Genomic DNA, 15,042 nt, shown 5'->3' on the forward strand with positions numbered 1-15,042 from the left:
AGGAATTGGAGGTTAGTATGTTTAAAAAAGACAGTACTTCTGTAATAAAGCATTTCATCGCAGGTCATGCATGGCGCAGCAGGCATCTTCCGTTGAGACATGAACAATCACTGCGCCACCGTGTTCCCATGTTTAATAACATGCTTTAACTCCTATCATCATGAAAATGATATCACGTATACTTCTCATTATTTTAATTATTCAGAGAGTTATAATTTCACTAATGTAATGGATTCTGTGTCCTAGTGGACGAGGAGAAAACCGTTTAAGAATCACGTAGTGATTCACACACATAGAGCACATAGAAGATCAAATACAAAACAAAGCATTAAATGTGCTATTTTAGTTACGATGGGATTTGAGAAACTAGTAAATTAAATGATTTTAAGATGAAGTTTATGATGTTCTACTTTAATGACAAAATCAACTACATGATTAAAGTGGAAATTTCGAGATTAAAGTTGACATTTTGTGCTTTTTCACACTGTGTGCCTTTTTTATCTCTGTACCCAAATAAGCTTTCATATGACACTCAGACGGTGGGCTACGACTCGCCTTTTCATGGCGACTTTGATTTTTTTATTTCGGGCACTGTGTGACTTTGTGAAAGTTTCTCCGACACGCTATGTCACTCGATCAACTTCCTTTTGTTGTTTATACCACTGTTTAAACCAACAAATAGTACGTTTTTTCTTGCCTCCAATTGGCATTCGCTGAAATTCGTATATTTTCCTCCATGTTTTTGCCATTCCGTTTTCACAGAACGCTGAGCTTAAGGGCTATTTATATTGATTTGCATATTCAAAGAGGCGTAATTCTGGGAGGAGACGGGTGGGACAACAGGCGCATGCATGAGCATTACTTTTCACGCTGATCGGGATTTATGTAGTTATTTATGAACTGGGCGAATGCACAGATTTATGCATCTGGATTTTTTTGTGCATAAGCACATTTCAGCTTTTGTGCTTACGTCATGTTATAGTGCGAATTCTATGCACAGCGTTATGCATGAGGCCCATGGTCACCCAAAGATGCCTTACTAGCAGTTCTTTCAAGCATGTTCAGGGAAGGTACATTAGGAATGAGCAGTTCCCAGTCAACTGCTCATCTACCTGTTTGTGCCTCGTCCTGACAGGCATTGCAACACAGATGCAACGATTTCAGAATATTACAAACTAGAAGAACAAAGCACCCATTTATTAAAAATGGCTTAATGGTATCATGCTTACTATGTCTGTTTCTGTTGCGTTGTGCATTTGCAAACCTCTGTTTACTGAATATGCCTTACGTTGCACTTTCATTTTACCATTTTACTTTTCAGCCCTTCCATCCCTCTTTCTTTGTGCATTTGTTGTCTTTCTTCTTCAAACATTCCAGCCTTCTTGTGGATGCTACTTGTCTTTGTTCATCAGACATTCCCATCTCTTGTTGATGCTGGATGACATTTCAACCAATCAAATATATATAAGAGAGAGAGAGAGAGAGACAGGTGCCCAAGATTGTAAGACAGCCGAACATGCATCGTCCTAAAGAGAATATTTCGGTTTCACTTATTTTGAATAATGGCAAAGTTATGTTTAAAAAGCGCCTCCAAAAATCTAATAGGATTTTGTCTCTCCTAATGTTTAAGAAAGATGCTATGAGAATAACAATATTTAGTTCAATTAAAATCAAGTTTTTGTACCAATAGGAGTATTTGGTTTGTCAGCAGGTTTTAACCGACAGACCACGATGTCTAATTAAAAACAGAGAACACAACAACTAGCCATCAAACATAAAATATACTAGTGAACATAATACTTATATAACATCAGCTCGTATATATTATATATAAAAATTGAACCAACATTAAGAGTTTACTAATGATTAATAATATTGATAACTGTTCAACCCATGGCGTAAACCTGTGGATGTTTATGAAAGTCAACCTTTTTTAGAAGTGTAATAGCCTTTGGGACAAGTGCATATTTTAGCTGGATGCTTTTTATCCTCAGCAACCTGAAGGTAACAACTGGAATTGTGAATGGAGTGGGTGAGTTCTGATTGAAAGACCACACTCTGTTTTCCAGAGTTCTTGCTTATTAAAAAGTTCTATCAGAATTGACTGTTGAGACCTTGTTATTTTACTGCTCTATTTTACTTTTTGATTCATTTTGTTTTTAACATTAAGGTTCCCAAAGCAAGCCAACAAAACTTGTTAAGACTGATTCAATATAAGGTTTTTTAAAAAAAATGCTAGAAAAGAGCAGAGACGCTGCTGTCCCTTTTAAAAGATGGGTTCTGTATTTTGATTAAAAGTCAGTTTTGAGTCAATGATTGCCCCAAGATGCTTGTAACTTTAAGCAGTCTCAACTGCCTGGCCTGTGAAGAATATTTCTAGTGAGCAAGACACATATCCTCTAAGACCGATCATTACTTTTTCAGTATTTGTAATGTTACGTTGTAGAAAACACTCATCACAACAGCTAACAAAATTATCTCCCACTGGAGCAGGACTGATTTAATTTAATTAAACAGGCCCCCAGTCACCAAGTCATCAGTAGATTTTAAGGTGAACCTGTTTACAATTCACTGCAACAACTATTAGTGTAAAAAAAGAACATAAAGTATCTCTGAAGGGACCTTGTGGATGAGAACAGCATGTCAGACAGGCAATTATTTACTTACATTTTTTAAGTCCTACCTGTTAAAAAGTGAAATCAACCACCATATCAGTTCAAATTAAAATATTTAACAAGTCTCTTTGCAAAAAGGAGCGATTGCATGGTATTAAAAGCTGATGAGAAATCAACAATCATGAGGCTAGCATGAACATTGGTGCCCTCCATTTGAGTATACAACAAATGAAGCAAATTAACAATTACATTCTCTGTCCTGATATTGAACCTTTAGGCAAACTCAGATGGATTTAATAAAGCCTTAGTCGTCTCTGTCAGCCTCCTTTTTATCAGTTCCTCAAATGATTTCATAAGCAGTGATCTAAGGACCACAGTGATGAAGTTATTTAAGGTTTTGAGATTTTAGCTATAGGGATTAACGTAGCCTGTTTCCGCAACTTTGGAACCTTTTGCTGTTGTAATAACAACCTGATAATTAGAAGAAAAATTGAGCTGAGAAGCTCTGCACAAAATTTCATGAGTCTTCCATTAAAGAGGTCTGCCCCAGCACTTTTATTTGCTTTTAATTTTCTGACATTCTCTACATTCCTTTTAACAAAAAAAATCTCTCCTTTGTTATAAACTTTCTGCTTCAAGCACTGCACATACTCAAATCTTAACTAAAACTCATTAAACCCATTAGCTAAAAACAGATGGTGTTAGAACCTGCAATCCTCAAACTATTGTTAGTATTTTGATGTATCCTGCCATGCTAAAGCTGTAATGTCTGATCAGCAGAGCAGAGCTCATTGTGTGGGCAATTTCTGTTCAATTCTATCCTTATAATCAAGTTTATCTCTTTTAATTTCAAGCTTTCAATTCCTCTGTGCAACATGTATCTCAATAATATTACCTTTTCTAAAAAACATTTTCTTTTTTATAATAATGACATTATTGATTCATTGATCCGGTGTAGACTTTAATTCATGGGATAAGAATACATTTACAAAAGGTAATATAGCTACGGGTACTTGGCACCTTTACACATATACCAGTCTGTAAATCGAATCTTCACTCCAGACATTCATTGTATTTTTGTGTATGTTTTTCTCTTTTCTTGGCTGTCTTGTAAAAGGAGAAGGTAAAGGCTCTTGTGATCTGCAAAGCCTAGTTTCAGTTTCATTATCGATTTATGTGTCTCTTTATTGTCCCATTGGAAAGATCAAGAGGTTTATTGTTCTTCGCTAGGCAGGTTACATGTCAATAGAAGTTTGTCAGAGATTTCTACTGTTTTCAGCAGTTAAAGCCCCAAGAACAAAATGTGCCATATTGGATGAGAATCACTGCAGACTTTGTGCCATATTAATAATCATCTTCACTGTTCTCCTGATTTATACAAATGTAAAAGTCAGAGCAGTCTAAGAGGAACAGAGAGCAGCTCAATGATCTGCAGACCACGCTGTTTTTCAGATGGTTACTGATTAACACCATTCATTGATTTACACATAATTATGTCTGCTACTCCTTACTCACCTTGAGATTTACAGTGAGTGTTAAAAACTAATCAAGCAGTGGCAGTGATCAGGCACATAGCTCCTATCTGAAAGTGCCTTCAGAGGTGTTGGCTTTCTCAGCGTGATCCTTCAGATGTCTTCTGTGCTGAGGAGGACAGTATTAAAAAAAAGCAAACAAAAGTGTTTACTTTTTAAAATGTTTAAATTTGGACATTTAGTATTTTGTAGTACAATAATGATAATCTAACATCCCTTTTATGTAAACCTACATATGAAAGAGATAATTTTTTATAAAAAATGTAACAATTCCAATATGAAATTTTTGTTAAGATGCAGGCACTCTCCATTTATTCTAGTAATAAGTCCCCTTGTACTCTTGTAAATATAGTAAAGTTACTTGCATTTAATGAAACAAATATGTCTTCGCCCAGCAACTGTCACCCTAAGCGAGGAAAGGAGGCATGTAGCTAATGAGCTTCTAGCTTTATGAGCAACTAAGAAGCTCTCTAAGCCAAAGCCGCAAGATCTGCACATTCTCTGAAGGTGGGGATGTGACAACCTATCGAGACAACATGTGCTGCTCGATCTTGCTATTTAAATGCATTATGCTCTAATCGTTTTCAGCAAAAGATGTGTGTGCAGTGCAATGTCTGCATTTTCAGAGGCCAATGGTATTCTCCTAATACATAGGATATATTACTTTGCAAGTTACAGACCGCTAAACACATTTTGCCATTATTTTGCTATATATTGTAATTAATAATGAATACGTTTTGGATAATCCTGACCCATCCAAATGAAGAAAAATGCTTTCACATGCCTAATAAACCGAATCCCAACATTACACTTAGATCCTTACATTTACTTAAGTAAAGAACTTTCTAAAAGCTCTAAAAAAAGCAGGTTTCCCTCCATTTTAAAGTTTGGAGCATCAAGGTCCTGACTCCACCTGTTAACAAGCAATATCTTATGCAGCTGACTGAATTTAAAGATTACTTCTTTTTGAAAAACAGGCAGTTGGGGCTGGCATGAAGCCTTAGCAAGTGAGTGTGTGAGATCAGAAGGCAAACATTAGTCCCTCTGTTTAATACAGCCTCATATCATCTTGTATATAGAGCGTTGATATTCAGTGGCCTTTAAAGCAATTGCCATTTGTGTGTATGATTTTTCTTAGGACTACACAGGAATCCCAAATAAGAGTGAAACTTTTGGGACATCATTTGCACAATGTAAAACTGGATGTTTTTAGACCTGTAGATATGACAAAAGCTGGATGAAGTCTTTGGCTTCCATTTTCTCAGCATTCCATTTCATAACCCTTGTTCACACAAATTAAAAAATCACATTCAGAGTCTTTGTTACTCCCTTCTTTTCCACGTACAGAGTTTAGGAACTGATACAGTAGGACCTACAAATACACAAGGTAGCATAAAAAGTGAAAGTGGTAAAGAAGAATTAAATTTCAAGTTATTTTAAACAAACATTTGAATTTTCTTCAGAATTTAAAAATAAATGTTCCCATGGTTTGAAGAATAAAAAATGTTTTACAAAAACAAACGGTTGCTAACACTTTGTGCATGGCCTTTTAAAACCCAACCAAATGTTAAAATAATGTGGTAAGCTGCTGTTAGCAGAAAATACAGGAAGTTACACAAGTGTTATGTTTCATCCAGATTTCCTCCCCTGGCTTATGTTTAAATTTCTTTCTATTGTTTTGTTCATTTTTTTTATTCACTCTTTACAATCTTTTCTGTTAATATTGTTCCTTTTGTCAAATTATATATTTTCTGTTAATTGTATCTATCTATTATTTGGTTTCTCTGTGTGTAATAATGTTCTGTTATGTTCCTTGTATTTTGTGGGTGGACCCCCAAGAGGTGGGGCCATCCTTACTTTATCGCTAATGGACCTCCCCCAGCCTATAAAAGGAGACTTGCAGAAATGAATTCCTTGTGGTCACACTGAATTAAGTCTAGTGGAATTGTGAGTTTTTTTGTGAGTGTCGCCTTCTATTGATTTCCTTGGTTTTCATTAATTGTGCTCTGTCTTTGAATTTTGGATTATTTCTCCATATTTTGTTATTAAATCCCTCTTTTATGCAGATTCCTTTAGTTGCTCTTTTTTGTACAAGCCAGGGATTGACATTTACCCCTCCCGTGTGGAGCAATTAGATTATTTTAGGACACTGCTTAAATGGTTGAATTTTTGAAGCCAAAGCCCCATTTGGCCCGATGTGTGCTGGAGCCAGCCTGTTGAGTAGGAACTCAGGGTATCTTGGAGTGTTACATTCTCTGATGGCTAGGATTCTGTCCTGTTTTATGGCTTTATTTTTAAGGTCTCAAACCTTTTGTCATTTGTGTGCTGCTGAGCTTGTTTGTAGCATACAGTTAGAAAGCTGTTTCAGTAGTTTGCTGTTTTCTTCACTTACTTCTGCTCCTTACCTTTATCATTCACTAATGGTAATTACAAGTTATGTTAAAATGATCTTAATTATTTATTATCACTGGTGAAAAAAAAATGTGGTAGCTTAATGATTAAATAATTGGTCTGATTAATAAAATGCACATTTGAAACACTCCTGGGTCACTTATTAGATGTGGTCAAAGTTCAAAAACAAGTGGCCTTAGAAATGAATCACAGTCTTGAATGAGTTTATTTGCGTGAAGCCTGAATCAGTCACTGGGGACTGGCAGTGGACAATCAAGTGTAACTTAATTATTGAATTGCTGAATTTGATTTGGTTAATTTTAAATCTCCCATGGCAACAACCTGGAACTGACACAGCCTCCTCTGTGGTGACTTAATTACTGAATGATTAGCTATGATTTATTTTTGTTTTTAACATAGTACCATGCCGCTTGTTAGGAGCTGACATCAGGCATTGGGGGGATGAATAAAATCTTGAGTCACTGGGTTTGATTTGCTTACTGTTGTTCAAGAATGCCCTTGTTGCAGTTTATTTTGTAAGACAAATTAACTTGCTTCATGAAAATTCAATGCTCTTATTGATATTTGAATGATATATACAAGTCAAGAATATGGATTCACACTTTGGGTTGTGGTTTAATAATTTAAGGCAAAGCATACCGAGAGGTAAGTCTGAATGTAGAGCTATGAGCAGCTGGCTAATACTGTGCCTCATTGGCATGCCACACATACTCTATGCTATAGAATACAGTAACAACAATGAAAGACAAATGTATGCTGACAAATGAGGAGATCAAATAATCACAACCTCTGCCCAAGTGCAAACATTGCTTTTACATCTTTACATCAATGTTTAGTTGAAGAGCACTGCTTTCGAATGTTTGATCAACAGTGGGGCTCACTGTTGTGCATTATTTTTTCTCCTTAATACAAAACCCCATGTGGCCAAAATTGAAATGTTCAGCTTGCTCTGGATGTACAGCCTTTATTTGAGGAACCACACGTTTTCAAGTTACCCATAATTATTCACAACACATACATTATAATTTTATTCAATAAGGTGATTCAGTGATATTTTGGGGAGTAATGCTGCAGCTCTACATTTGGGCCTTTAAGTTAAATTATTAGCATTGCTAATTTTGTGGCATTTTTTAAAACAATTTTGCTTTAAACCTGCAATCTACAGATGTCTGACATTAATGGATGACTTCCAGTTTACCTGGTATTTGCTTTGTGAATTCTCTGACACTGAATGGTCCCCTCATTACACTATTGCTGTGTAACGTCTTAACCATCCAGACAACAATAATACATTTTGAAAAAGAAATGTTTTTTGCAAAAATGAAAATAAAAAACTTTTATTTATAAAAAGTTATTTAAGACTACAAGAATGAAGTTGTAAATATCCAGTTTAATAAACAAATGCTACGTCAGATGGGTAGGGAAGAAAGGAAAACAAAAACTCCATCTGGTGAGGCAATAGGTGAAAATCAATCTCTAGAGGGGGCATGGCTGAAAAACCACCCGGCTTTTAACAAACATAAATATATTGGTGATTATTAATTAGAACACTCTAGACGAGAACAGGCCATTCAGCCCAACAAAGCTCGCCAGTCCTATCCACTTGTTTCCTCCAAGAAAACATCAAGTCGAGTTTTGAAAGTCCCTAACGTCTTACTGTCTACCACACTACTTGGTAGCTTATTCCAAGTGTCTATCGTTCTTTGTGTAAAGAAAAACTTCCTAATGTTTGTGCGAAATTTACCTTTAACAAGTTTCCAACTGTGTCCCCGTGTTCTTGATGAACTCATTTTAAAATACAAGTCTCGATCCACTGTACTATTACCCTTCATAATTTTAAACACTTCAATTATGTCACCTCTTAATCTTCTTTTGCTTAAACTGTATAGGCTCAGCTCTTTTAATCTTTCCTCATAATTCAACCCCTGTAGTCCTGGAATCAGCCTGGTCGCTCTTCTCTGGACCTTTTCTAGTGCTGCTTTGTCCTTTTTGTAGCCTGGAGACCAAAACTGCACACAGTACTCAAGATGAGGCCTCACCAGTGCATTACAAAGGTTGAGCATAACCTCCTTGGACTTGTACTCCACAGATCGTGCTATATAACCTAGCATTCTGTTAGCCTTCTTAATGGCTTCTGAACACTGTTGGGAAGTTGATAGCTTAGAGTCCACTATGACTCGTAAATCCTTCTCATAAGGTGTACTCTCGATTTTCTGACCGCCCATTGTGTATTCAAACCTAATATTTTTACTTCCTATGTGTAATACTTTACATTTACTGACATTAAATTTCATCTGCCACAAATCTGCCCAAGCCTGTATGCTATCCAAGTCCTTCTGTAATGATATAACGGATTTCAAATTATCTGCTAATCCACCTATCTTGGTATCATCTGCAAACTTAACCAGCTTGTTACTTATATTCCTATCTAAATTATTTATATATATTAAAAACAGCAGTGGCCCTAGCACGGACCCCTGTGGAACACCACTCTTAACATCGGCCAGTTCTGATGAGGTTCCTCGCACCATCACCCTCTGCTTCCTGTGTCTGAGCCAATTCTGCACCCATCTATAAATATCACCCTGAACTCCCACTTCTTTTAACTTGATGCCCAACCTCTCATGTGGCACCTTATCAAATGCTTTCTGAAAGTCCAGATAAATAATATCATAAGCTCCACTTTGATCGTATGCTTTTGTTGCAACCTCATAGAATTTCAACATGTTAGTAAAACACAACCTCCCTCTTCTGAACCCGTGCTGACTGTTCAGTAAAACTCCTGTCCTTGCCATGTGTTGCTCAATCTTATCCTTAATAATTCCTTCCATTAATTTTCCTGTGTATATTTCTCCCATCTAAATTCATTCTTGCCTTAATTAAATTCTTTTTGTATTTATAATGTTTTTTTAGTTTAGTTTTGTTATGATTTTTAGTATTTTTTGTAACTACTCCTACAGGTTAAAGAAAACCTTTACTCTTCTGTTCTATGCTTAAACTTTAATTCCCCTGGAATTGCCATTTAATAATTTGTTTGTGACACATATAAATATTCTTTAATATTCAGTCTTTACTTTTATACATATCTGTTCATCTCTTAAAACTAACAAAGGTTGCATCTCCTTCTAGCAAAAGAGTTTACTTTTAAAGGTTAACAAGGTCTGCCGTCATTTTAATTATTTTATTCGCTGTGTATATTTTTTAAGTAAAGGACTATACTTATTGAAACCATTCGCGACAATCATCTACAAGTGGTTAAAGTTAAAAGGTTAGGTGTCAGGAGTATAAAGTAGCACTAGATGTGTGGGAATATAAAAGAGCTTCTCACTGGCTTTAGAAGTAGTACTGGTCTGGCGCAACCACTGAACCTCAGTAAATAGTAGGCCAAGAAGATCAGCAGGACCTGACAAACGTCCTGAACAACTGTTTGAATTTCAGCGAAGGCCCTCATTATGCCAAAACAAAAATAGTCAGTAATGTACTTGTTTGTTAAACAAGCTGAGTCGGGTTGATGTACTACAGAGGCTTTCACATAAATACTGGCCATGCTACATAAAACATACTGTCCACCTGAGTCCTGGCCTGGTATGGCTTTGGTCAAACAGGTTTAACCAAAGAACACAGTCATACAGCATTATATGAAGAGAAAGACATCATTATGTTTTCACATTTTTCCATGTTTGTGGTTTATCACAGCAGCATTAGATGAAAGGCAAGAACTGAACCTGAATGGAAGGGGCATCCATTTCATTATGCTTGTCTTGGCACACATTTTTCAATGTTAGTTTGGAGTCATTGGTCAATACACTAACATGTATTTGTTTGGAACATTGGAGAAAACATGGGAGGAAACTGGAATACCTTGGGAAAACCCTCACAAGGGGAATGTACAAACATTGAAGAGACTGTCAATGGGTTCGTTTTTTTTGGCGCCTGGTGCCACTTATTTGGTTTTTTTTTTTTTGTTTTTTTTATCTTCAGGTATTGAACAGAGCATTGAACAAGAAGAAGGGCTAAACAGGTCTTCCGCAGATCTTCGAATACGAAAGACACAGGTAAGAGTTATCCATTTGAATTAATCTTTTTTCAAAACTGCCACTATGTATTTTTCTATGCAGTTTAAAGAAGACTAGCAAAATACCCGCACTTCGCGGCGGAGAAGTAGTGTATTAAAGAAGTTATGAAAAAGAAAAGGAAACATTTTAAAAATAACGTAACATGATTGTCAATGTAATTGTTTTGTGACTGTTATGAGTGTTGCTGTCATCAAGGATTTGATTATCATTATTTCTTTCAATCAGGTTCGTATTTGGAGGATGTGTTGTGTGCAAGTTACATACCGTGTTTGTCAACCGTTGTAAAGATAACAGGTTTCATTCATCAAAGTGTTCACTACCCAAATCGTGAATCTAAGATATTTAACAGGCATTCCCGGTATTAAGTTGTGGATTTGCCTGCGAATATTTAGCGGCAGCGTGTCTATGAACTTAATTTAAACTTAAGCTTTACACCTTCCTTTCCTATTGATACATCTACAAAGGCTTGTTCAGCTTCAGAGGGTTGTTCCTTTCTTACTACATCAATAAACAGCTTCTCTTCCTCTTTATCTGAGACATCACGCACAGGTTTACCTTTCCCAGTCCTGCAAACTTTAGCGAATTCGTTTAATTTACCACATTTTTTACACTGTCTTCCTTTAGCTGGACATTGACTTTTCCACCGTGTGCTTTTTTTCCGCAGTAGCTGCAATTATGAATATGCTTGTATGCGTCACTTGTTTCATATTTTTTTGCTGCCTTCTCAATTGTGTAATACGTTTTTTGTTCAGTGCTCTTTGGAGCTCTTGCTTGTTGTTCTGCGTACTGCGTTCACAGTCAGTTCACGTGAGCTGCTCAGAGTACATGCATCGAAGGTTCTCAGTTGTGCTTGTGCTATCTTGTGCGATCTTGCAATGTCCGCGGCTTTATTTAATGTTAGCTCAGACCCGGCACTTAAAAGTTTCTCTTTCACTTTTTGTTTTTGCCAAACACTATTCTATCCCTGACCATCTCATCTCCGTTTGCAAAAGCACAGTCCTTCAGCAGCAATTTTAACTCTGTTAGAAAGTGATCAAAATTCTCGTTTATACCTTGTGTCTTCTCATTAAACTTGCATCTCGCGAATATCTTGTGCGATCTTGCGATGTCCACGGCTTTATTTAATGTTAGATCAGACCTGGCACTTAAAAGTTTCTCTCGCACTTTTGCTGAGTTGGTGCCAAACACTATTCTATCCCTGACCATCTCATCTTCGTTTGCAAAAGCACAGTCCTTCAGCAGCAATTTCAACTCTATTACAAAGTGATCAAAAGTCTCGTTTATACCCTGCGTCTTCTCATTAAACTTGTATCCCACAAGGCAGCCAACTACGTGGGAGGCGTGGTGATGGGTGACGCAACTCCGCCTCACGCGGCGACTGAGCTGCAGGCTGTGGCCGTATATATGTACATAAGTAGGATTCAGTTATGACCGTTACACGTAGAATTTCGAAATGAAACCAGCCCAACTTTTGTAAGTAAACTGTAAGGAATGAGCCTGCCAAATTTCAGCCTTCTACCTACACGGGAAGTTGGAGAATTAGTGATGAGTGAGTGAGTCAGTCAGTGAGGGCTTTGCCTTTTATTAGTATAGATGAAAATAACTGTAAATTATGTGTAACAAATGTCAATCAAAGTGTTTACTATCACAAACAACTTCAGTCAGTATGGCCTTCAAGAAACAATGTCATGTTATTAATAATTTAAAAAATACTAGGTATACCCATGTCTCACCATCTGGCCATTTCAAATAGGGTGAATTAAACAAATAAACTACAAATTTATGTTTTTACACAAACTGTAATACATGAGCTTTTAAGTATAAACACAAGAAGAAGCTGCAAAGAGAAAAAAAAGTTTAACTCAATAATCCAGGAGTCTATCTTATGTAATAAAATATTTTACTTTGTAGATGCCAGACTTAGTGCTTTTATGGGAGACTCATAAGCTTGCACTTCTAAGATGAAACAGTAACACCCCTACTCTGCCTAGCATTGAATCTCTGTTCTTTTAAAACTAATACTGAAGAAAATACTTGTACTTTGAACGTACTGTTTTTAGAAAAACATATCCTGCTAAAATCATAAAACATACACAAATGTCATGACCACATGCATGACTGGATATATCAATGAAAAAGAAAAAGTAATTTAAAACTGAGTTTTCTACTCATATTTGTGAACAAATCATCATTAACATGATTTAACTGTATAGGAATTGTGTATTTGAGGAAACTAGGAGTTTTCTGCCAAAATACACAAAATATTACAAAATTTTCTCTTTTGTATTATTTGATATCATTATGTGTGGTAATTTCTCAATGTTCACATTTCAGTTATGGGGTAAAATTCATTTACTGGCCATTCGATTTTTGTTTGGAGTCTGTATTGTTGGTTTAGTGAGTGAAGTGAGCTTCCCAATTACAATAGTTGTGGATGTTCCACACTTACTGTTCTTGCTTTAACTTTTATAAATATGGAATGATTTTGAATCTGTTAAGGCAGTACTATGCACGAGGAAGTCAAATACGCAGCAATATTTTTTTTTGAAGGTTATTATTAAGATACAGTAGTTAAAAATCTGATTCTATAATGCCAAATTGCAATAGAAATTACTTGATGTTACTTCAATGTTTATTGGGACTAAAAGTGAAATTGAAGTTTTGCTTGGGTTAGTTGCAGTGGGTCTGTTTTAACTGAAGTCTCACTACCTGCATTCAGTATTTCAGATGTCTGCCACAGATTTTTCTCTAATGTTGCCCAGTGCTCCAATGAAAAAATGCTATAATTTGATTTAATTGAGCATGCATTTTTTAATGTCCTTATTCCTGAATAATTGATCAGTGGTTTCCAAAAAATGTAATAGTATTTACAAAGGAAAATGTTTTTTATTAAATTTTGAATATTTTAATAAATATTTTAATAATACTTTAATCAGTACTAGATTATTTTAATCAACAAATTCCTTTCTGCAGTTACTGCCTTGACCTGACAGCACACTAACAATCTATGGTCTTAAACATAGTTGCTCAGCTGTTAATTAATATATTTAAAAAACATGTAGGCTGGTCAAATCTTAAGTAGTATCCCTGAATTGTGTGAAATGGTGACTCCTGCCCGGTTTACTATGAAAAGTGATTTGGATAGTGAGAAGAGTGCAAAATAAATGTAAAGAATTATTAATAATAATACATTTTATTTATTTGTAGGCGCCTTTCTAAACACTCAAGGACACCGAACAATAGACAAAACACATATTATAAAAAAAAGTAAAATACAAAAGTTAAAATCAAACAGAGCAATTGTAATCAAAGAGAAAAGCAGTTGTGAACGATAGGAGGCGCCCTCTCTCCCTTGAACCCCTGTCCACGACTCCAGACACCAGGTAAAAGTCCTCAAGTTGACTTTATTTTCTTGCCACAGTGTACAAAGCACACTCTCCTCCACAATACTCATAAATCACCAATAAATCACAATAATACACAATAAACCAATCCTCCAGCTCCCAGACGCGTTGCCACCCTTCCACCCAGCTCAGCTCATTGTCTGTGAGTTCCCAAAGTCCTTTTATACTCCCTGACCCGGAAGTGTTCTCAATCCCCAGTCCATGTGATCCTCAATCACTTCCAGGTCAGGTAAAAAGTTCTTTTCTTCAACCCGGAAGTCCGTCGCTCTTCCTGTGACGAACCTCCGGGTCACAGGGCACGAAGAAGCCCTCGGTCCTCCCTGCAGCTCCCTCCTGTGGCCCCCACGGCATCCAGCAGGGCTTTGCATAAAAACTCCAATGTCCATTATGCCGTGCTGGTCTTCTGGGGACCTCCACGCTGCAAGGAGGGCTCCACCTGGCGGCTTGGGGGTATTGGCCGGGATAAATGGCCGGCCATCCATTACACAGTCGTAAACAAATTAAGTTTAGATTTGAAAAGTGAAAATGATTTAATATTTCTAAGCTCAGCTGGTAGTGAGTTCCAAAGCTGGGAAGCAGAGAAACTGAATGCTCTATTCCCCATAGTGGTAAGACAGACGAAGGGGACAGTCAAGTGGATGGAAGAAGAGGATCTAAGGGTACGGGAGGGAATGGCAAGATGGAGGAGGTCAGACAGATATTGAGGAGCAAGGTTGTGGATAGCCGTAAAAGTTAGCAGGAGAATTTTGAATTGAATGCGGAACTGAACTGGAAGCCTATGAAGCTGCTGCAAAACAGGAGTGATATGGTGAATAGAGGGGGTTCTAGTAATGATGCAGGCAGCTAAATTCTGGACCAGTTGAAGCTTATAAAGAGATTTGTGAGAAAGACCAAAGAAAAGGGAATTACAATAATCCAGACGAGAAGTGACAAGGCTATGAACAAGGGTAGCAGTGATGTGGGGAGTGAGGGAGGGGCGAATACGATTAATGTTACGCAAGTG

The 15,042-nt window shown here is 36.7% G+C and overlaps 1 protein-coding gene across 1 annotated transcript in view; it reads left to right on the forward strand.

Annotated features, from left to right (window-relative positions):
* LOC120531301 (syntaxin-1A) overlaps nucleotides 1-15,042 on the forward strand; it is a 375,272-nt gene that overhangs the window by 243,116 nt on the left and 117,114 nt on the right. Inside the window, exon 5 of the mRNA XM_039756579.1 lies at nucleotides 10,541-10,614. Coding sequence (XP_039612513.1) covers nucleotides 10,541-10,614 — 74 coding nt within the window. The remainder of the gene's footprint in view (nucleotides 1-10,540; nucleotides 10,615-15,042) is intronic.

Source organism: Polypterus senegalus, chromosome 6 (genome assembly GCF_016835505.1).
Source record: "Polypterus senegalus isolate Bchr_013 chromosome 6, ASM1683550v1, whole genome shotgun sequence".
Lineage (NCBI taxonomy): Eukaryota > Metazoa > Chordata > Cladistia > Polypteriformes > Polypteridae > Polypterus > Polypterus senegalus.